Here is a 21,778-nt window from a genome sequence, read left to right as displayed (position 1 = left end):
TACTCTTCGTTGTGGCACACAGGCTTCTCATTGCGGTGGCTTCTCTTGCTGTGGAGCACGGGCTCTAGGTGCTCAGGCTTTAGTTGTGGCACTCAGGCTCAGTAGTTGTGGTGCACAGGTTTAGTTGCTCCTCAGCATGTGGGATCTTCCCAGACCAGGGATCAAACAAACCTGTGTCCTCTAGGCAGGTGGATTCTTAACCACTGCGCCATCAGAGAAGTCCTTATACTGGTCTTGAAGTGAAAAACTGGAGGGTACCAAGGACTCACAGCAAGGGGACTAGCGGAGCCAAGTGAGATACAGCCGGACAGCAACATCCACGGTGTTACTGCCAGTGGGTTAATGACGTGGTTCTATATTTCCTTACATGGAGGCAGGTCTGCAGGTTCAGGACGCATTCATCCTACACAGTTTTTAGAGCACCTACTATATTCCAGGCACTGTTCTAGGCAGACGATACAGGAGTGAAGAAAGGAGACAATGTCCTTGCCCTCATGGAGCTTCCATTCTGATGGAAAAGCTTTTCACAAACAAATATGTATTATCAGGTTATAGCATATCTGCTAAGTTAAAAGTAAAAGTAAAAGTAAGGAGTGTGGAAAAGCCCCTTTGGAACACAGTTTGGCAGTTTCTTGTAAAGTTAAATATATATTTACCATATGGTCTAACTATCCCACTCCTAAGTATTTACCCAAGAGAAATGAAAACTTACATTCACCCCAAAACTTGTGTGTGAATGTTTATAGGGACTTTATTTGTAATCACCCCCCAAATGGAAACAACCCTAATGTCCTTCAGCTAATGAATGGGTAAACAAAACATGGTACATCCATACAATGGGGTATTAGACACCAATGAAAAGGAAGGCGCCACTAATCCACGCAACAGAACGGAGGAACCCCAGATACATGATGTTGAGTGGAGGCCCATGTGCTCTGTAATTTCATTTACATGACATTCTGGCAAAGGTAAGCTATAGAGAACAGCTTAGTCATTTCCAGGAGCGAGGGGTGAAGGAAGGGGTTGATTACAAAAGGGCACAAGGGAATTGGGGAGGATGTTGGAACTGTACTAAGTCTTTATTGTGGTGATGCTTACACAACCGTCGATGTTTTGTCAAAACTCGTAGAACTCTATACTAAGGCCAGTGAATTTTACTATAGGTAGATCATACCTCAGTAAACCTGATTAAGGGAAAAAAAGCAAAGTGCAAAAGCTGCATGCAGTATAATCCCATTTTTGTGAGAATATGCTTAGGGAAAAAAAAAAATCTAGATGAATACCCAGTGTGCCGAATTGTTAACAGTAAGTTATCTGGGTTGGGGGAAGGGGTGTTTCATTTTCTAAATTACACATTTCTTTGGCATTTGACTATTTCATAGGGCATGTGTTACTTTCAAAATTACAGGGAAAATCGAATTATGATACAAAATTTAATCCTCCGTGCTGGCCAGGCTGCTGTGGCTAGGCACAGAGCTCACCTGAGATGCTCAGGCTACATCACGTGACCCTAATCCTGGCTCTGGAGGGCAATGGTCCGCTCAGGCCAGTGAAGATGCCCTGTGACTTTGCCCACCCCTGAGAAGCCTGGGAGATGCCCTCCTCTTTGGCTTGGGACCGCATCCCCACCTTCAGGCAGGAAGGGCTGATGTCCCCTCTCGGCTGCTCCTGGCGGGGAGCAGGACTGATTTTTCTGGGTGGAGGTGGAGTGAAGCTCGGGGCTGGCGCAGCCCTCATCCTCCTGCCATGGAGAAGAGCTGTCCATGGCCCAAGGTGGTTTAACACCTCTGATAATAACAGCCAACGTTTAGTGACACTTGCTCTGCACTAGGCACTGGTCAAGGACTTACTACTTCATATTATTTTGTCATTCCTCCACTTAACAAACATTTGTTGAACACCAACAGTGTTAGAGGCACTGGGGATGAGGTAGTGAACAAAGAGGAGGAAAAAAAAACCACCTTGTGGTCTATGCCCCTGGTAATCTAATAGGAGGAGGGGGAACAGGCAAAATATATTAAAGCAAATATATGTCAGGGGAGGTTAGATGCTAAGAGAAAACTAAGCAGCGTGAGAGGTGCAAGAGGGAGGTATGGGGCATAGCGTCCTAGATGCGGTGGTCCGAGAGGGTCTTTCCACTGCGGGGCCATCGGAGCCAGGGCCCTGAGGCTGAGTCTGTGAGAAGACCTCCAGGGAGATCCACAGCCTACGGCAGCGTGTGCATGGGGGACACTGGCAAGAGAGCAAGAGGCTGGTCTCACAGGGCCCTGCAGTCAGTGATGGAGTGTTTGGCTTTTACCTTGAATGAAGTAGGAGTCATGGAATGGTTTAGAGCAGAGGAGTGATGTGATCTGACTCGGGTTTGATTAGGCTCCCACTGACTGCTGTGTGGAAAAAAGAACATAGTGGGGGTGGGAGCAGTAGAGGGGCCAGTGGCTGAGGCTTGGTGGTGGCACATTCTGGATATTTCCATCTCATCCCTCACTTTCCCCATCTGCAAAATGGGATGATAATAGTATCTCCCTCACGGGAGGATTAAACAATCTCATGGTGTAAAGTACCTGGCCCTGTGCCTGGCACATGAGAAGTGCTCAGTAGACATGCCTGTGCATATTATTATCATTACCAACCTTGCCATGAGGCCAGAATAATTATGCCCACATTGTGGATGAGAAGACTGAGGCTCAGTGGGGTGAGGCTGCTTCTCCAATGGCTGGTAAGTGGCAGAGCTGTATTGCTCCAGGCCCTGTGGAACGTTTGTGGGGTGGCACAGTGGGCCTATGAAGAATACAGAAAGCCCAAATAAGGGCCAGAGGGTGTCTTAGCATGGGGGAGCCCTCTAACCTCATCTTAGTACAGAAGGCAGCAGTGGCTAAGCTTCAGATCCTGCCTGGCTCTTCTAAGCTGTGTGACCTCAGGCAAGTTCCTTCAGCTCTCTGAGCCTCAGCTGTGTCACTTGTAAAATGGAGACTGGGATAGGACCTACCTCATAAGATAGTGTGTCACGTAGATAGCTGGCATAAAATGAGCTTCATAAACACATTCAGAAGACAGCCCCTTCCTGAAAAGATGGTACAGTAAGGAGGGGTGTAACTAGGTATATGGTTGGTGGCATGTCTTTACTGGCCTGCTCTGGTTGCACCACGCTGCTCTGCCTGGGAGAAGAACGTCCGTCTTCTGTTGGGATTTTGCGAAGTGGCTGATTAGATTATAGTGAACCGGCTCATTGGGGTGCACGTGCTGTGTAAACAGTGACCTCTTCATAAAACCACAAATACAAAACAATGCAAAAATGTGCTTTGAGTTATCGCATGGTTAACATGAAATAAAGTCTGCTGGTTGGAAAATCATTTTCAGGGTCTGTTATTTTTTTAAGTGAGGGGAATATTTACCGAGGAATTTTTTGGTAGAATAAAGAAGGGGCTTCTATGTTCAGTAACCGTTGTGAAACGCCGGTAGCAAATCCCCAGAACACAACTCGCTAACATTTACAGAAGCTGTTGTGATTAAGTGGGAACCAAGCTCCCGAAAAATCTACAACAAGAAGTCAGCAAAGTAAGATCAAGAGACTATAAAGTAAACAATATATAGAGAATGAAATGTAATTTATTTCCTTGGGGAAGTGATCTGTACAGACAGCAGCAACAGAGTGACTCTGTAGATGTACTCCATTTTCATCTGCGACAGACTATTGCAGTCAGCACATTTGAAAATTGAGAAATTGTGTACGCAATTAAAAAAAAAATTGATTATAACTCACCAGCATCCTAGGAGGTTGGCAGCCCATTTTTAAAAGGAAAAACTGAGACTCAAGCGGGAGAGGTGAGTTGCCTGCCTCATCCTTGCTGAGAACCCATAACCCAGGTGACCAGAAAAGCCCTGTGAACCTGTCACTGAGGCCACATGAAGACAAAGTGATGACTCAGGTTTCACATGTGGCATTTTTTTTTATTGCCTCCAAGGTGTTGCCTGAGTAAGGACTGTGCTTTTTCCAAGGGTTGCTTTTAAATAAAATGATCTGCTGCAGAAAGCAAGCTCTGGCCCCCAAGCAGGGACGCAGCCAGCCAGGAGCCAGCAGCCCTGTGCCAGGGAGCAGGAAAAGTGTCCTTTCAGGCTGGGAACGTAAAGTGCCAGACAGTTTGGAGGGAACTGGTATGGTCCCTGGAGGATGGTGGCCTTTGTCTAACATGCCAGGACCTGGATGTCGCTTCTCAAAGAGCAGTATCACACAGGTGGGGTGGCTCGATCAGTTTCCTTCTCACCTACCCAGACCTCAGCTGAAGTCCCTGATTTAGGCCACCGGTGGAAAGACATTTGTCTTCCTTACAAAACCCCTGGATGCTTGGGTCTGGCCTGGAGCACGGAAAGCAGAAAGGGTGAGATATGCTGGCATAATTGCCAGAGAAGTTGGCATCTCCCCTCCCAGAGCACAGCCTGGCTCCGGGCCAACTGGGCAGGCCATTTCTTTCACGAGTGTTGAATTCACACTTGCACAGCCCTGGAGAGGAAAAGTTATAGAATCCCCCTAGTGAGTACTCCCTTCTCTTAAGGATGAGTTTGTTCACCCTAAAACCAGAGTTGGCTGTTGTCAGAGGCCCATTCAGATTCCAAGAGAGTGTGTGTGTGTATGTGTGTCCATCCAGGGGAAGGAGAGTTTAGTTTCATGTGACATATTTCACCACCTGCCATGGCCAGAGCCTGCAATATGTAAACTTAGTGGAGGCTGAAAATTTATGAATGTGGTCACTTGTTTTTGGTCAAGTGGCAGTGTAGTCAAAGAAAAATTTCAGGGGACATTCACATACTTCTTTATTATTGGCTACTTGAAAGCAGTTTATCATGGGCTGCTAAATTCATTCAAAAATCAGCATTAGCGGAAGCAAGAGTTCCTTGTACGTAGGTGTAACATGCCACTGAGTACAGCTAAGCCCACTGGAAATTTTTAAAAACTAAAATTATGGCTTAAATGATCTCTTTGGTGGTGTTTCTTGGAGTTCTGTCTCTGCCTACATTTTATAAAAAGCTCTGGGTCTGAAGAGTCACTGACACTTATTGAACATCTATTGTGTGTCAGGTGGGTCCTGAGTGCTTTGTGTGCAGTGACTCACTGAATACTCACAATAGCTGTAGGGGACAGATACAAGGACGACCCTGCTTTAGGGAGGAGGAAACTGAGGCACAGAAAGGTTAAGAGGCCAAGAGGGTCAGTGACAGGGCTGGGATCTGGACAAGGTGTCGACCAGCTCTAAGTCTTTGCCTTTCGCCAGACTTCAAGCCGAGCTCCGAGCCAGCAACAACTGCTCTCGTTTTTACTTCATCCTCTGCACCGTCTTAGGGGAGAGGTGGCAACAATTAGGAAATCCTTGGTGGTTATGAGCAGAGCTGTTATTGCCCAAGGCAGCACAGCTTGATTGGTATAAGACCATTCTCTCAGAGGGAACTTAAAATCTCAACTTAAAAACTGAATTATGAAAGTGAAGGAATGAAAAGGATAGGCCTGCCACATGGAAGCGTCCAGAAACATCTTTATGGAACTATGGAATGAGTGGCCTTGTCCACACCAGGTGAGAGGGACCCAAGTCAGGTGTTTGTTATTGTGCCATCTGACTGGTCTCATCGGGACCGCCTTTGGTTCTCTTTCATTCTCAGCTGCTGACTTGAGTAGTAAAAACAACAACAAAAAACCAAAAAAAACCTCAAGAGGAAATGCAAATGGTCAAGAGACCTAAGAGAAGATCTACCTCACTGGAGTTTGGGAAGCCAAATTCAAACAACAATGATACCATTTTTCACCATCAGGTTGGCAAAAATTTAAAAAGACTGGCAACATCCAAATGCTGGCGAAGTGGTGAGGAAGTATACTCTCTTCCCGTATTGCTTGAGGGAGTGTGAATTGCTACAGTCTTTGGGGAAAGTCTTCCGGCTGTATTTATTAACAATAAAAGTACACATTTATTAACAATAAAAAAGCAATCTTATTTTGGGAACTTTATTCTACAGAAATAAAAGTGTCACTACATAAGGATATATGGTTAAGGATATTTACTGCACCCTTATGTAGAGTAGGAAAAAACTGGAAACCACCCGAAGGTTCAGAAATAGGCAAATAATTGGATAAGTTATGGCACAGGTGTTCTATGAAACACTATACAGCTAATAAAAGACTGAGTTGGATCTAGATATATAGGCCTAGAGGTATATTCTTGATAAATTGTTAAGTGAAAAAAAAAGCAGCTTGCAAAGTCATATATGTGACATGATCCCATTTTTGTAAAGAGTTAAAAAAAATTCTCTTAGGAATGTGTGCTTAAATTGTATGATTTGGTATGAGCTTGGAGGAAGCAGAGTAAGGATTCACAACAATTTGGTTCAGTTTGGTTATCTCGGTGGAAGAGAAAAGAGTATCCCCTTTTCCTTGGCATACTCCTGTGTTGTTTAACTTGTTACAGCTAGCATTTTGTAACTTTTGCTATTTACAATAAAATAAATCCAATAAAGCTGAGGTTAAAGGGAAAAAACCTCCAAGTGATGTGACTGGGTGCCACTCACCATTGTACAAGGATGGACAAGGGACTGAGATTGTAATTTATTGATCACCGCTGATGGGGCCGTGCGCTGTGCTAAGACCTCACCCTGTGTTATCGCTCTGGGAGGTCAACCCGCAGGAAGAAATGGAGGTCACAGGGGTTAAGTGACCTGCTCAAGGCTGCACAGCTAGCGCACAACCCAGCAGAGATGGGAACCCAGGTGCGTCTTACTCTGAAGCCGTATTCTTAACTCCTACAAAATACTCCCACCCTGCAGCTGTGGCTTCCTGTGGTCTTTCTAATAGGGTGGTTCCTCCTCTGGTCATATTTTTGCTTCCATTTTCTCTCTGCCATTACATTTGGTAACCATGAAAGGGAACTAACCTGTCATTCTCAGAATAAGACTCGAGACTTGTGCAGAGGGGCACATCTATTTCCTGCCTGGGCAGTTAGGCATTTTCACAAATTGGAAGAACTTGGTCATGAACGAGGATACTTCTGATGAGCCCCAACTTGGGGAACTGGACTCAGAAGTGCCTGGTATCTTGCTGCTTCCTAGTCGCCAATACGGGTTTGATTTGGTTTTGTTTTGATCTTATCTCCCGAGGCTCTCCATCAATTCCCATTGCTTTCTCTATTAAGCACTCTGCAGATGTTTATCAGTCAGCTCCACAGTGCAGAATCAAAAGGGTTTCTCTGCTAGAAATGACCTAGCATGGAGGATCGCCCGGGCTGCCTCTTCACACAGGAGGAAACTGAGGCCCAGAGAGGTTGGACGGCTTGTCTAAGATAACAGGGCTGCTCAGTGGCACATCTGAGACTAGAACCCAGTTCCCTTGGGTCCTCATTCTGTACTCACGTTGCCAGGGCAATTGCACACTGCACTTCTGGCCTTTTCTCTTCCACTCTGGGGCCTTGGCTTTGACAGCCAAGGAAATCTCCCCAGATGAGGGTCATCCCCCCCAACCTTTTGCATTGTTTATTTGCTTTCTAAATTAATTTGTTTGCTTTTTTATTTGATTGATTATTCTGTTTTCAATTTTATTGATTGATTTGTGTTGTTTATAACTTATTGTATTGAATAGGTAATATACACATTTGACTGAAAAAGAAAAAGGAAACAGTACAGTGAAAAGTAATTTCTTTCCCCACCCTGACTCTCTATCCCCAGAGACAATTGATATTGCCATTGTCTCTGGTGCAACCTTCCAGAGATATCTCAATTCATCTCTTTTTAAGATGATTCTATATCAGTACACATAGTGCTAACTCATTATTTTTAAGGGCTGCATGGGATTAAGTTATACTGTTAACTAATCCTCAATTGATGGACATGTAAGTTGCTTTCTACAAACAGTACTATAGTTTGCGTCCTTGCACTACACGTCTTTCTTTATATATTTGAAGGCTGGAAATCTTTCCTCTGTAGGATAAACTTCTAGAGGTAGAATTGCTAGGTTGAAGGGAATGTGAATTATAAATTTTGATATTTTCAAAATTGACACCTAAAGCTGTGGTGCTAATTTATATTCCTGCTGACAGTGTGTGAGTTGTGCTTTCCTTCACTGTTGCTTAAGCTTTTAAAATATTTGGCAGTACTTATTATGTTTTTTTAAGTAAATTTATTTATTTATTTATTGGTTTCATTGCGTCTTTGTGGCTGCACACGGGCTTTCTCTAGTTGTGGCGAGCAGGGGCTACTCTTCATTGTGGTGCCAGGGCTCCTCATTGCGGTGGCTTCTCCTGTTGTGGAGCATGGGCCTTAGGTGCCTGGGCTTCAGTAGTTACGGCACACAGGCTCAATAGTTGTGGCACACGGGCTTAGTTGCTCCGTGGCATGTGGGATCTTCCTGGAACAGGGATTGAACCCATGTCCCCTGCACTGGCAGGTGGATTCTTAACCACTGTGCCACATAGGAAGTCCCTATTATGGTTTTAACTTCAGTTTTTCTTATGATAAGCGTCTTAGTCTGCTTGTTGGGCGGCTCTAACAAATGACCACAGACTGGATGGCTTAAACAAGAGAAATTTATTTGTCACAGTTCTGGAGGTTGGGAGTCTAAGATCAAGGTGCCAGCCAATTTGGCTCCTGATAAGAACCCTCTTCCTGATTATGTCTTCACAGGGCAGAGCAGGTTGGGGTTGGGAGGGCAAGGTAGGGAGAGAGATGGAAGGAGGGAGGGAGAGTGTTTAAAGGCTGGAAATCTTTCCTGTCTCTTCTTACAAGGGCACTGATCCAATCATGAGGGCTACACCCTTGTGACCTAATTACCTGCCAAAGATTCTATCTCCAAATAACATTACACTGGGAATTAAAGTTTCATCATATTAATTTTAGGGGGACACAAACATTCCGTTCATTGCAACAAATGAGGTTGAACATCTTTTTATACATTTAAAAGCCATATATCTTCTCTACTCTGTAAATTGTCCATGTCCTTTTCTCATTTTTCTATTAGGTTGTTTTGGGAGACTTTAAAAAAAAAACTGAAGAACGAGAATTTGGTGACCAGGTGTGTACGATGAAGGCCTCCTGGGATATAAACACACGTGAATATGACGAACCATCACACTGTCTGATTGCTCAGGCCCAAGTAACACCACGCACATTGATAAAGTGCTTTGAGGTTTTTTTTTTCCTCTCTAAACATTTTCATCAACTCTTAATAGAAATGCATAAAATTGGCCTGAGGTCAGTGGGTCAGCAATTGGGACCCCTTTTTGACAGATTGGGAAATGAGGCTCAGAGAGTTAAACTGTGGTGGTCAAGGTAACACAACCAGTGCCAAAGTCATTTACAGACATTTGCTCACAGAGCCTTGTGGATTCACGCTTGGGCTCTGGGGCCAGATACACCTGGGTTTGAGTCACTCACTAACTGGAGAGCTTGGAGGTGTCACTGCACTCCTGAGCCTTGAGTTACAGTCTAAGGATAACAATAGTATCTTCTTTATGTGGTTGCTCTAAGGACTATGTGAAATAATGTAGGTACATTCGTTGTAACAGTGTCGGTGAGTTGTAACATAGTGTCCGCCATGATAATAATACACTTTATAACACGCTGCTCCTGGGTTTTGCTTTAGCAGTTATTTGTGGTTATTCCAAAGCTCAATTTACATGTCTAAGATTTCTTTCCTTTTATTACACTCCATCTTTTTCCTGTTTTCCACTCTTCCTCTCTTTTAATCCAGTCTACATGGCTCTTCCACGTTTGGGGGCTTGTTAATGAAGAAGTTATCTCCTTCCCACCTTTGCAGGGAGCACACTCCTTGAGGGCTGGGAGAGAGCCTCCTTATACTGGCATTCCTCCGACTGCCATGGACTCCCGTGCCGTATGCTCAGGAAATGTTGCTTATTGACTGAATGGAGCCAGGAGGGAAGGTCTGCTCCCAACCCAGCCCTAATAGAGTGTCTGGTAGTTTAAAAAAAAAAAACAAAAAAAAAAAACAAACCTCTATCTCTATATCTATTCTGGCACAAAGCAAGAGGTCAGAAAGCATTTATGCAATTAATGAATGTATGCACACAGTGCCTAGGAGTAAGGGCTCAAAAGGCATTTCTGTGTTCAGTGTACAGTGCGTGATACACAGTAAGTGCTCCCTGGGCGAGGCTTATAAACCTTAACGCAAGAGCTTAGCTTCGCTACGCCTTGGTACAGGAGTTCGAATCCCACTCCCTCCTCTTCCCAGCTGTGCGACCTCGGGCAAGTGACTTAATCTCTTTGTGCTTCAGTTGTCTCATCTGCAAAACGCGGACGACGGAGTGAGACCTCGAGGAGACACCCCCGAAGCGCTCGGATCTGCTGCCTGGCCCACGGCGAGCCCCTGCCACCCAGCCGGCCGGGGGCACAGCCAAGCGGCCCGGAGCCCTCCGCAGCCACCTCCACAGGCATTTCCAGGGCTCGTGGTCGCGCCCAGCAAAGATCCTTACACCCGAGGGGGCGGGGCGCGGGGCCGCCAGCCCGGCTTGCTCGCCCGCCCGCCCTGGAGCCGCGCCTCCCGCACTTCTTTCTCTCCCTCTCCGTCTCCGTCTCCCTCCCTCTCCCGGCCGGAGAATCCGGCCGCACTCGGCTCAGCAGCGCCGCCCGCGACCTGCCGCGGCCGCCGCTCCGGCCCCTCCCCCGCCCCCGCCGCGGCCCCCCCCGCGCGGCCGGCGCCCGTCACGTGACGCGGCTCCAGCCAATGGCGGGCCGAGCCGCGGTCGGCGGCCGCCATTGCTGTCAGAGCGAGCGAGCCCGGGGAGGGAGGAGAAGCGAGGCTGACTGGGGAGGAGGGGGGGGTGGGGGAGGAAGAGGAAGGAGGGGACGTCGCTCGGCTGCCGGGGTCGCCCGCTGGCTTCGTCCGCACCCCCCCCTTCGCGAGTTCGCGCTCCGCGGCGGCGGCTCCAAGGCGGCGGCGGCGACTCCGGGGCTCGCCTCCCCTCACGCGCCGGCGGGGGCCGAGGGGGAGTCGGTGGCTGGAGATAAACAAGGCGGCGGCGGCGGCGGCTGAGGCTGAGGAACAGGGAAGGCGGAGGCGGCGGCCGGCCCGCAGCGCCGGCCGGGGAGGCAGCGGCGGCCCTGAGAGGCGGGGAGAGCGCCGGGCCGCGCGGACAGCGCCCCCCGCCGCCGCCGGAGCCGCGGGAGCCGCCGCCGCCGCCGCCGCCGCCCGAGCAGGAAGGAGCCGCGCGGCCGCCGCGGACCCCCCCGCCGGCCCGGGCCCGTCGCCCCCGGCGCGGCGTCGCCGCGGCGCCTCCCGCCCGCCCGCCGCCCCTCTCGTCCTCCCCCGGCGGCGGCGGCGGCGGCGGCGGCGGCGGCGGCGGCGGCGGCCCGGCCGCCCCGCGCTCTCCGGCGAGGCGCCGCCGCCCGGCCCGGCCTCGCCTCGGACGCCTCGCTCCGACATGCCCCGCTCTGGCGGCCGGGCTCGCGGAGGATCATGACTGCGGCAGCGAACTGGGTGGCGAACGGGGCGAGCCTGGAGGATTGTCACTCCAACCTCTTCTCGCTGGTGAGTATCCGGGCTGTGGGGAGGGCGTTGTGCTGGGGGGTGGGGGGGGTCCCCGACCTCCGCCGCCGACCTCCGCCGCAGACCAACTTTCTCCTCCCGCCGCCGGGACTTCGCCCCTCCCTCGCCTCTCCCCGCCGTTCGCCTCTCGCCGATTCTCCCCCTTTTGGATCGTCTCTCCCCTCGCCTTGGATCCCATCCAGTGTTTATTTGGCTCTTTAAAAATCATTTGTGAACGCGGCGCTCGGCGTGGAATTTGCATGTGGAAGTCTCAAAGCTGCGGATTCTGGGTCGCACTTCGAACGCCCACCCTCTGTTGCAATCGCACTCCCCTTCCCCTCCCCTTTTCCCCCCTTTTTTCCCCCTAAATGTGGAAGGCTCTGCCTTGTGCTTCTCGCGCCTGCGATAAGCAGCTTTTTCCCCCCTTGTGTCGGATCGGCTGCCCGCCCGCCCGCCCGCCTGCCCGCCTTTTGAATTTTTAAAAAATTCCATAATGACACCTGCAATTTCGCCCGAAAACAGTTGATTGAATGCGATTGTGTCAGCAAAGGACTCTTGCACCCGAAGCTCCCGCGATTGTAAACATCGACAGCAGCCTGCCTCTCGGGGCTTACTACGCTGGAGAGCCGTAAAGCCATTGCACCGAGCCGACGGAAGGTGGAGAAAGCTTTTTCTTCTTTCTCTCCTCCTGTGTCTTTTAAAAACTGTTTTCTTTCTCCTAACAACGAATCCACACACACACACACACGCACACACACACACACACACACAAGCAACAAGCTGGGCGGTTTGATAACATCGCTTTTATCTGCCTTCGGCTCCCTCGCGCGCTGTCTCTGATAATTGACAACTTTTCCTTCGGATTTGAATCGCCTGCCTTAATGTTGAAGCAGTTAGGGTGTCAATTGTTCTTCTGGAAGCCTGGCACCCGACGACGGCGTCTAGATTCATCGAAATTAAAAATGTATAGGGCTCCAGCAATTCTTTCCTGGCGGTGGCAGTGACATTTGGTGGTAAATGCCATCTTTGCTTTTTATTGGGTCGTATTACCTAGCTCTGAAAACATTCACGTTGTTAAACCTGGCGTTTAGGCTAATAATTGCAGTGCGTGGTCTTTAAATATGTGCTTTGTGCATGAGTTACTGTATGTATAGCTGTGTGCCCGGGAGACTGCGAATTTGTTTAAATATTGAGCAAAGATTTGTAAACAGATGTAACGCAATTATGTTTCAAGCGTAGAATATAATTGGAAAATTGGCTGAACGGTTTGTTTAATTTAGACTTAAAAAAGCCCAACTTAGTTTAAGTTGCGTACCCTTTTTGGGGGACTGTCTTTGGAGAACATTCATTTTGGAAATTGTTTTCTGTAACCTCTGCTGTAGATAGAGCTTTATTTCCTCTTAATCCTTGTTTACACTGGATAAATAATTTAGTGTTCAAATTGTAATTAGTTACATTTAATTATGGGTAGCATAGATGCTTTTTTTCCCTCGGAGACTGGTGGAGAAATACAGATTCTTGCCAGCTTTTCAAATGGAAGCTTTATTTTATTAAATACATTTCATTATGCAGATAAAAAAATCAAAACATGCGATTTTTACTTACAAAGACCGCGTGACATAGTATCTGTGCTGTAAGATAAGGTCAGTTTTGGTTTTTTTCCCCCAACATTTTTATTCAGATATTTAATCTTAAAATTCAGTTATGAGTTGTGATTCTTCCTCTAGGTACTGTGATAATTTTCCCTTGATCTTTTGATATATGGGAATAAAACTCATTTTGCCTCCTCTTTTATCCTCTCAATCTATCATAATAGTACTAGTCAGATTCAGGGAGTTCCATAGATTAGCAAACATATTGATTAAGGGGTATTTAAGTGGTTTTTGTTTGGTGGCTGGTGACCACGTTGACATCTTATCAGGGAATTAAAATAACCAAGTAGACCAATATTAGTGAGGCGAGATCCCCCAAATTACCATATATTATGCTGACTGGTAATGGCTTGTGTGTATGTGGCTAATTTGTATACAGTACATTTTGTAGACCAATGAAAGTAAATATGTAGCCATTCTTTAGTATGTATCATTTCTTTTATTTATTTATTTTTTAAGCTTAAGTAAGGATGATAATATTGATAGAGATAAGATGTTTAAGATTCTTTTGGAGAAACAATTTGTAGGAGAGGATGCTGTGGTTTATAACCAACTAAAGATTTGTGCTTTGGGTATTTCTCTCCTAAACCTCTTCAAACCAGGAATTGATTTTTGAATATACTTTTTTTTTTTTAAACAGAATTACTCTTTAGGTAGCAACTTTGGAATGCAGAAATGCATGGGTTGAATTTTTTTTTTTTGAAGGACTATAGAATGTCTACATTCTCTTATATGTGGAGGGTAGATAGGTGCTAATTAAAAAAATTACAAATCATTTAAAGAACTGCTGATATTGTAAATTTTTCTCATTCCAAATTGAGCATTTTCTTGAAAATTAGATATAGCAGCAATCTGGAATATCAAAAATGTTGCCTTAAGTACATTGTATAGAATAATTATTTCCAAAGGAGATAAAACCGTCACCTTTTCAAAATAAAGCATGTTTTATAAGAACTCTTGGTGCTTAATAATAGCATATATTTTTCTTTTTTGGCCTGCATTTTTTTTTTGAGCAAAGTATTTCTTATTTACCTACATACTCATATTAATGTGGATTGAAATGTAAGCTAGAGATTATAAAGTTCTGTACCACACTAATGACCCACCCACTTTCTGTTACCTTGAGGTGTTATGGCTTAGCAAAAGTTGATTTGTGCAGTCAGGTGCCTTAAGATTTTTTTTGTTAGTCCTTTCCGTATTTTGCTTTCTGATTTTCTGCTGCTTGGCATCACATTTCCTAAATTCTTTGTCAACCCCTGCCCCCTTTTCCTAACATGTGAAAAATGCCATTGTGTATATATGATATGGGCCCTTGTATGTGTTTCATGTTCTTACAGCTGTGAGATTTGTAGCTACTGCATTAAATGCATGCCTGGCTGTGCCTTTGTGACTCAAAACTGTTTTCTCATGCTGTCCATCACATTTCTGGGAGGCTCTTGTTATATCTTCACTCAGTTATAATTCAGTTAAGTGTGTTAAATCTGCCCTTTTGGAAATTGTACAAGTGCATCCTATGGTATGTCAACTCACCCTTGTGGAAAGACATATTACAATTTCCAGATGTAAATATATCTTTACTTTTGTTTCTTTACTGTTGTTTCTCAATCGAGATGATATGGGGAAAAACTGGTTTGTGTCCTTCAAGTAAATTTAAGTATATACTCTTTGACACAAAGCAATCTTAGTTATGTATGCTCCACATTCATGTTGTTTTATTTGCTTAGCATCTTCCTGACTATGGGGTAGTCGGGGGATGGTATCAAATTCTTCCTTCCTGAATTGAAACACACATTAGTATATAATTCCTATTAAGGACCATTCATTCTGTGTTTGAAGACTTTAATCTGTTGTTGACCTGCTTTCTTTTTTCTGAAGAGACTTATATATACATATATATATACTTATATATATATGTATATATAAGTATGTGTGTATATATATATATATATTTTTTTTTTTTTTTTGCAGAGAAGGAAGATAGTTGTAAATGTAGAAACTTTGAGATCTATTATTTTGAGTTAGAACCAGATGGGGAGGACTATGAATTGAAAATGCGGAAGAAGGAATGATTAATCTTCTCAAGTGCCAGTACACATACAGGGTATTTTTTCACCCCAATTTCCAATTTTAGTTATTTACACGTAAAGCATCTTTTTTTCATGATGGTTCATTTTCTTTAATGAAAATGTTTATTATTTGCTAATGTATGTTTTCTGTTTAGTGTTTTGTTGTTAGTAGCAACTGGTGTTACAGTATTTATATATTTTTAATAGCAATAATTGCTATCCAGTAATAGTTGCCATATTAACCTCCAATTGCTAGTAAATATTTTTAAGTACATAATAGACAGCAATTTAAGGCATAGTTTAGCAGTTTACTGGATCGTTTTAAAGAGCCATTTGTACGTGTGATGCGTTTATAATTTTAAAGAGACAATAATGTACCTAAGACTTGTATGCTACAAAATATGTTGCTGTGTTATTGCTTGAAGTGCTCATTGAGAGAAGTTAGGTTGGGGCTGTTTCTTTGTTAGAATAAAGGTGGGGGTGTGGGGATGCCTTAGGACAATGAATGTCTGTTGAGTTTATGCCAGGTGCTTATGTAGTTTAGCACTTTCTTTGGAATATTTTGGCCATTTTTTTTTTTTCATGATTGTATTAGGTATTTGGGGCAAAAAACCTCTTTAAGGCATTCTTTTAAATAAGGTTAGAGTAGTGGATTATATTAATTAGGTATGGAAAGATTGATTCATCTTTTTTGTTCATTGGCTAATTTAGCCTGGTTAATTGTGAGTTAATTGTATTCATTAAACACTTTCAAAGGTCTCCTCTGCTCTTAAGATTAATAAGAAAGATACTCTGTCACTAGTTTACACTATATTCTATATATTATATATTTGCAAAAGAAGCATGTTTTATAGTTGCATTTGTTAAGTTATTTAAAATTGAGGTGAAATTCAGTGTAAATAGTAATAAGATTATCTGGATTTTTTAAATGAAGAGTTAATTCAACTGTTTCTCAAAGTTTGATTCAAAGATAGACTGGATCTTTTTCTTTTGTTTTGGCCACGCCGTCTGTCGTGTGGGATCTTAGTCCCCTGAACTGGGATCGAACCCGTGCACGGGCAGAGAGTCCTAACCATTGGACAACCAGGGAATTCCCAGACTAGATATTTTTCTCAGTGGATTTCTTTTTGGTAGAAGAAAACAATAATCTCCTCCTTTGAAATAGTAGTAGAAAGTACTGCTTTGTTGTTGTTTTTTCTGAAAGTAGGTGATATGTTTATTTCACAGAAGTTAGCTAGTGAGAGAGATTAGACTTTATAAGAATTAGTAATATAGTTGAATATTAGGTATTATTACTGAGCTGTTTATTGCAGCCATTTATTAGAGGTGGAGAAAAAGGATTTCTGTGACATTTCTTTTAGTGTCATTTCTTTAAAATGTATTGTGTGCTAATCTACTTTACAAAAAACTGTGTGTTGTGGCCACCAGAATTTCTAGTTTGTCATTGTATGAACATCGCTATTTTGAGAAATTACATTTAATGCATGGCAAAGTGAGGTGATTAGGTAGATAGCCTAAAAATGCGCTGTGGGGGATAGTTAAAAAAAAAATTCACATGCACTTTTGTTTCATAGGACTTGCTTAGAGATTTGGAATTAATGAATCAATATTTGTAGTGTGTGTTGAAATTTTGGACTTTTCTTCCCTCTTGAATCATTTAACTTCTTTCTGATCTTGTTCAGATAATTTCCTTTTATAGTATATGCTTTCATTGTTTATTCGAAAGATTTGAAGATGTTAGCTTTGTTCTGTTGGGGGAATTCATTCATTACATAGGGGAGATGATTCTCCATTAATCTTGGTAAATATTAACATAAACGAGGAATTGTAAATTCATGTTCATTTGCATGAATGAAATATGTATGCTTACCCAATTTTTGTTTAGTATAAAGTCACTTATGTACATCAGCATAGTTTTCTGTCTTTGCTGTAGCTGATAGATAGTTTTAAATGCTTTTAAAATGTTGTGATTGGTGTTTATTTCAGAGGCAGCTCCCCACCCTACTACATTGTTTTGTTACTTAATTTTTGAAATTATCTGTAGTGTAGATTGGATTCTATCCTTCTATTGGCTATCATAGTCTTTTAGGAACTCCTGTTTTACTTGCATTTATATTAGCATGTTTCAGTTATGTTTGTTGGAGTAAAGTTGTTTTCCTTTTTTAAACTAATAAAATGTCTTTTAGAGTACATTTGGATTGTAGTCAAGAAAGATGAGGTTTTTTTTTTTCATTCTTTCTAGATGAGAATTAGAAGAATCAATGGTGTCCAAGGAAGAATGTTTATGTCACTGGTATTTCCATACTCTGTAGTTTCTTATGTATATTTCTAAATGTTTATTTTCTCCTTCTAGATGAATTGTGGTAGAATCTTATTAAAACTGTATTTCTACTACTGTGAAATAGCACAGAGCCCTGGTTGACAGCTTTATGCATTTTGTACTTTTTCCAGTACAGTGAAATTCCATTACTGTTAAAGGAACCTCCTGAATTGATTATTTTAAAATTTCATTTGTGCCTTTATTTTTCATTGTTTAAATTTGTAACTTAAAAAAATGAAAAGGGGAAGATAAAGAGAATTAGATAAATCTGCAGGTAAATATTTTTTTGAATCTTCACTAGATCTCTTTACTGTAATAAGTCTTAATTTGTATTAAATCACTACATTAATTGGATATATTTCAGACATTTGATATTAAAATTAAATTTGAGGAAATGATTTGTTTCAAACAAAATATGTAATTAATTGTGCATAGAATTCTTTATAATATTGAGTGGAAATTTCAAAGATTGATCATCCAAAAGGTATTAAACTGCATGAAAACTGTGATTCTTTTCCCCCCACCGTGCCAAGATCGTTGTTATGTTTCTGAGGAAGTATTTTTGTATAATACACAGAAAGCTTCCTCATATAGTTCCACAGTCCATCTGCGCTTAATTTGAGAACTAATAAGTAAGGTATTCAAAAGAGTACAATTGGTGTGAAAAAAACATTTCGTGTTGGCTGTTCTCATGATTGAATGTTAATATCCTAAAGAGAAATAAGGAAGAACATAACATATATCCAACTCAGGAACCAGCTCCTAGTTTTTTTGCACGTTTATATGTCTGGCACTATCCTACTCATCTTTTAAGTAGGTCAAATATCACCTCCTCTGAAGATTTCCTTGACTCCCACAGATAGAACTTGTCACTCTTGCTCCTTCCATATACCTCCTCCTACCTACCTCTGATAATCCTATGAGCTTCTATAGTGCAGTGACCCCGTCTAAGTCATCTTTGCATTCTCTTCATAGTTAAGTGCTAATTAACTCTTTGTTGAATGAATGACTGGACAACTATTCTCTTCTCCACCTTGCTCCCTAAGGGAGTTCTCATTGCCCATTTAGGTCCTGATCACAGTATGTTATTTTTTATTATTCTAAAAATTTATTAGCTGTTTAGCTGTGTTCTGAATATTCATTATCTAGTCTGTATGTATTGTGGCTTGGTAATATTTTTAGATGAGTTCTAGAAAATCTGTATTAAAGAGAATTCCAACTGATTAAGAGATGCATGCTTATACCTCAAAGGAATAGAAATTCGATTAGTACTTAGATTTTGTCTAATGTGGTAGGCAGCCTATAGATTTCGGAACCCGTTGGAGATTTTGTTTGGGGCTTGATCCAGAATTCCTTTGTTTTCATTCTCTAAGCCATATTAGAGGGCTTTTGCTCAACCTTCAGTTATAAGGTTACGTTCCATGAGCTCAGTAAAATAGGTAGTAAACCGGTAATAGGCAAAGTTGACTGTTACTCAAACTTTTTTTTTTTTCAACTAGCGACTAGATCTGGTCAGTCACGTAATGGTTTTGTGCCTCAGTTTCTCCTGTAAACTTGACGGAAATATGGAGGTCAGGAGGTGTGAAAAATCATTTTGAGTATCTTTTAAGGAAAGCACTTTGGATGACTATATAATGTTTTTTAATAGGCAGAGATTTGTGGCAAATTACAACTAAAGTTATAGAGTAGCCTGAGGCAGTTAACCAGGAAGTTGGAATGGCAAAATTACTTGTTTTAGGTATGGCAGTTATGTTGTATTTGTGCTTTTTGAGAGGGAGCAGAAGATTAAGTTGTTCTCGTGTCTTTCTTCGTCAGTAAGCCATCTTTACATGTTACAGCTTTTCACTTGTGTGTATGATTCTCAGTTGTGTGGTATGTCTTTAATAAGCTGGGTGATTTTGCTGTACCAGCCCTGAGCTCTGAGTGGCTGGGACTGGAGATTGAACTGTGGCTCTTATTTGGTAGTTTAAGCTATTAATTCCTTGGCAGCTCTGGAGTGCTCTTTGAACTTTAAATAGCAGTTCTATTAACATTTTGAGATTTGTCTCAGGGAATGTCAGAAATAGTACTTAATAAATATCCTTTTCTTTTTAAAGACTAAATCATGTTTTAGTCTGACACACATGTCACAGCGCTTACTTTGTTTTGAACAGAGTATATGTCCTTAACTGCCAGTCAGTTTGTTTTCCATTTAATAATGTGGCGACGTCTAAAAATATTGTTTAGACGTTGTTGAAGGAAGGAAAGCCAGCCTCCCCACCGCCCGCCAGTCTGTAGTTTTTGTCTTAGTCATGTTGAATATGAATAGTGTCCTAAGTTTTTATCCAAAATGTAGAATTTTACATGTAGGTGATCTCCAGCATCCTAAGTATTAGAAAACGTTAATTTGTATGTAAGTTTGCTTTCACATAGAAACCTACTCTTAATTCTGTTGCTATAAATGATGGTTAGCCTATTGTACTTAATTACTTGTGTTATAGAACTCGAATGCTATTTATGGGAGCATTTTTATGGGAAAGTTTAGGATATTAGGAGTACCTTTCCTCTGACTATACTGCTGGCAATCAGAGCAGGCACTCTCTGAAACCCATCTTAGCTCCAGGCATTGGGAATGAGGATGACCCAGACTCTAGGCCCACTTCAAAGCCTAGGAAAGGATTGCTATCTGAAAGAGAGGCTTGAAGAGAGTGTTGAGAGGTGAGGGTGGCTTCTCCCCAATGGGAAGAACAACAGTTTTGGAGCAAGGAGTGAATCAGATTTTCCCTTCCCTCCCTTGAAGGTATTCACTGCTGCTTCCTCTTTGCTGATATACTTTTATTAAAATGTAGGGAATAGTAATAGGTTTTGTGATGTCATCAGGAAAAGATGCTGTATTCCTTTGCCCTTTAGCTCTTCCCTTCTCTTTCCTCCTTAACTCACCCCTAGAGACAGACTTTCTACTTGCTATTTTGTGTGGTAAATGAGGACTTATGAGCCTCAGTGAAGGGAAAAGGGAATTGGCTGTGAGATTGGATGGGGTAACCAATAAATTAGTATTTAGACATTAATTTTTTTTGTATGTTATGCTTGAGAAATTTAGGACATATATATATATATATAATTTATTTTCCAATAATGTACATACATCAGAAATGATTGAAATCTGGCTTGGGCTTACAAAGGGCTAAAGGTCTGATATGAAGGATAAAGACCTACATATACTGTTTAGTTTCTAAGACTGTATATGCTCAGTGCAGAGGGGGAGCAACATGGACAGATAGCATAGTAACTCAGCCAGGAAAACTCCGAAGGGGAGTTTTAAACTGGATCTTGAAGGATTGGATGGATATGGCTAGCTAGAAAGGAATGGAAGGGTTATTCTTCAGAAGCTTAGTTGACAACTCTGAGTCTGTCCGTGAGACTATTTCCTGAAGTGGTATATAGGAGAGCACTTCTAATTTATGGTCTTGGTTCTTGGTTTCCTTTTAAAAAACAGTACAAAAACTTATTGAAATCTGATTTTTGTTAGGTGGAAAATTTGAAGTGTGGGCAGACTGATTTAGCTTAAGAAATGGTGATGTTAAAATAATCAGTTTTCTAAAATAATTCAGTTCTGAACTTTAAAAAAACAGTGCTATATTACGCAAAATGCTAATGACTAAAGTGACAAATATTTCAGAAACTGGACAGACGTGAATCTTAAATGAACAGATGGGATATGAAACTAAAAGTGGGAGATAATCCAAGATGATATAGAAACTATTATGAGAAATGAATTGAGGAAAAACAAGTGTGTTAAATGGTATTACATTTAATAATATGTTTAAAAGCCTTTCTAGGATTGCTCTCTTACGTAGACAAATTGGAATTGTTGAACTGTGTAACCTATCATTTTTTAAATTTTGTGCTTTTAAGACAAATTAGATTTTGGTCCAGAATTACTTCTCATGAAGCCTAGACATTTAAGTCATGAATATATATGTTAATATGCTTTCAGTAGACAATATAATTTGCTTTATCTGACATAAAAAAAAGAATAATTATAATTTTCAAAGACAGTTCTGGTGGACCTTGAAGGGGAGAGGTAAGGAGTGAAAGATGAGAAAGTTTGCTGTTTGGGCAGCTTGGTACTTAGTTGAAATCATTACACATGACTATTGAGGGTAGAATATGGATTACAGTGGCTTGCAGAATGAATAAATGGTACACTTGTCACTTGAAGGTTGACTGTGAAGCAAGCAGTGATGTGGGA

At 42.4% G+C, this 21,778-nt stretch overlaps 1 protein-coding gene across 2 annotated transcripts in view; it reads left to right on the top strand.

The window, feature by feature from the left end:
* The first annotated feature begins 11,342 nt into the window (after positions 1 to 11,342).
* Positions 11,343 to 21,778, top strand: part of MED13L (mediator complex subunit 13L) — a 298,152-nt gene continuing 287,716 nt past the window's right edge. For both annotated transcript variants that reach the window (XM_057746699.1, XM_057746698.1), the window contains exon 1: positions 11,343 to 11,512. In XM_057746699.1, the coding sequence (XP_057602682.1) occupies positions 11,441 to 11,512 (72 nt within the window). In that variant the 5' untranslated portion in view covers positions 11,343 to 11,440. The remainder of the gene's footprint in view (positions 11,513 to 21,778) is intronic.

This window comes from Hippopotamus amphibius, chromosome 8, assembly GCF_030028045.1.
Source record: "Hippopotamus amphibius kiboko isolate mHipAmp2 chromosome 8, mHipAmp2.hap2, whole genome shotgun sequence".
Lineage (NCBI taxonomy): Eukaryota > Metazoa > Chordata > Mammalia > Artiodactyla > Hippopotamidae > Hippopotamus > Hippopotamus amphibius.
This window is presented reverse-complemented; position numbering and strand designations above follow the sequence as displayed.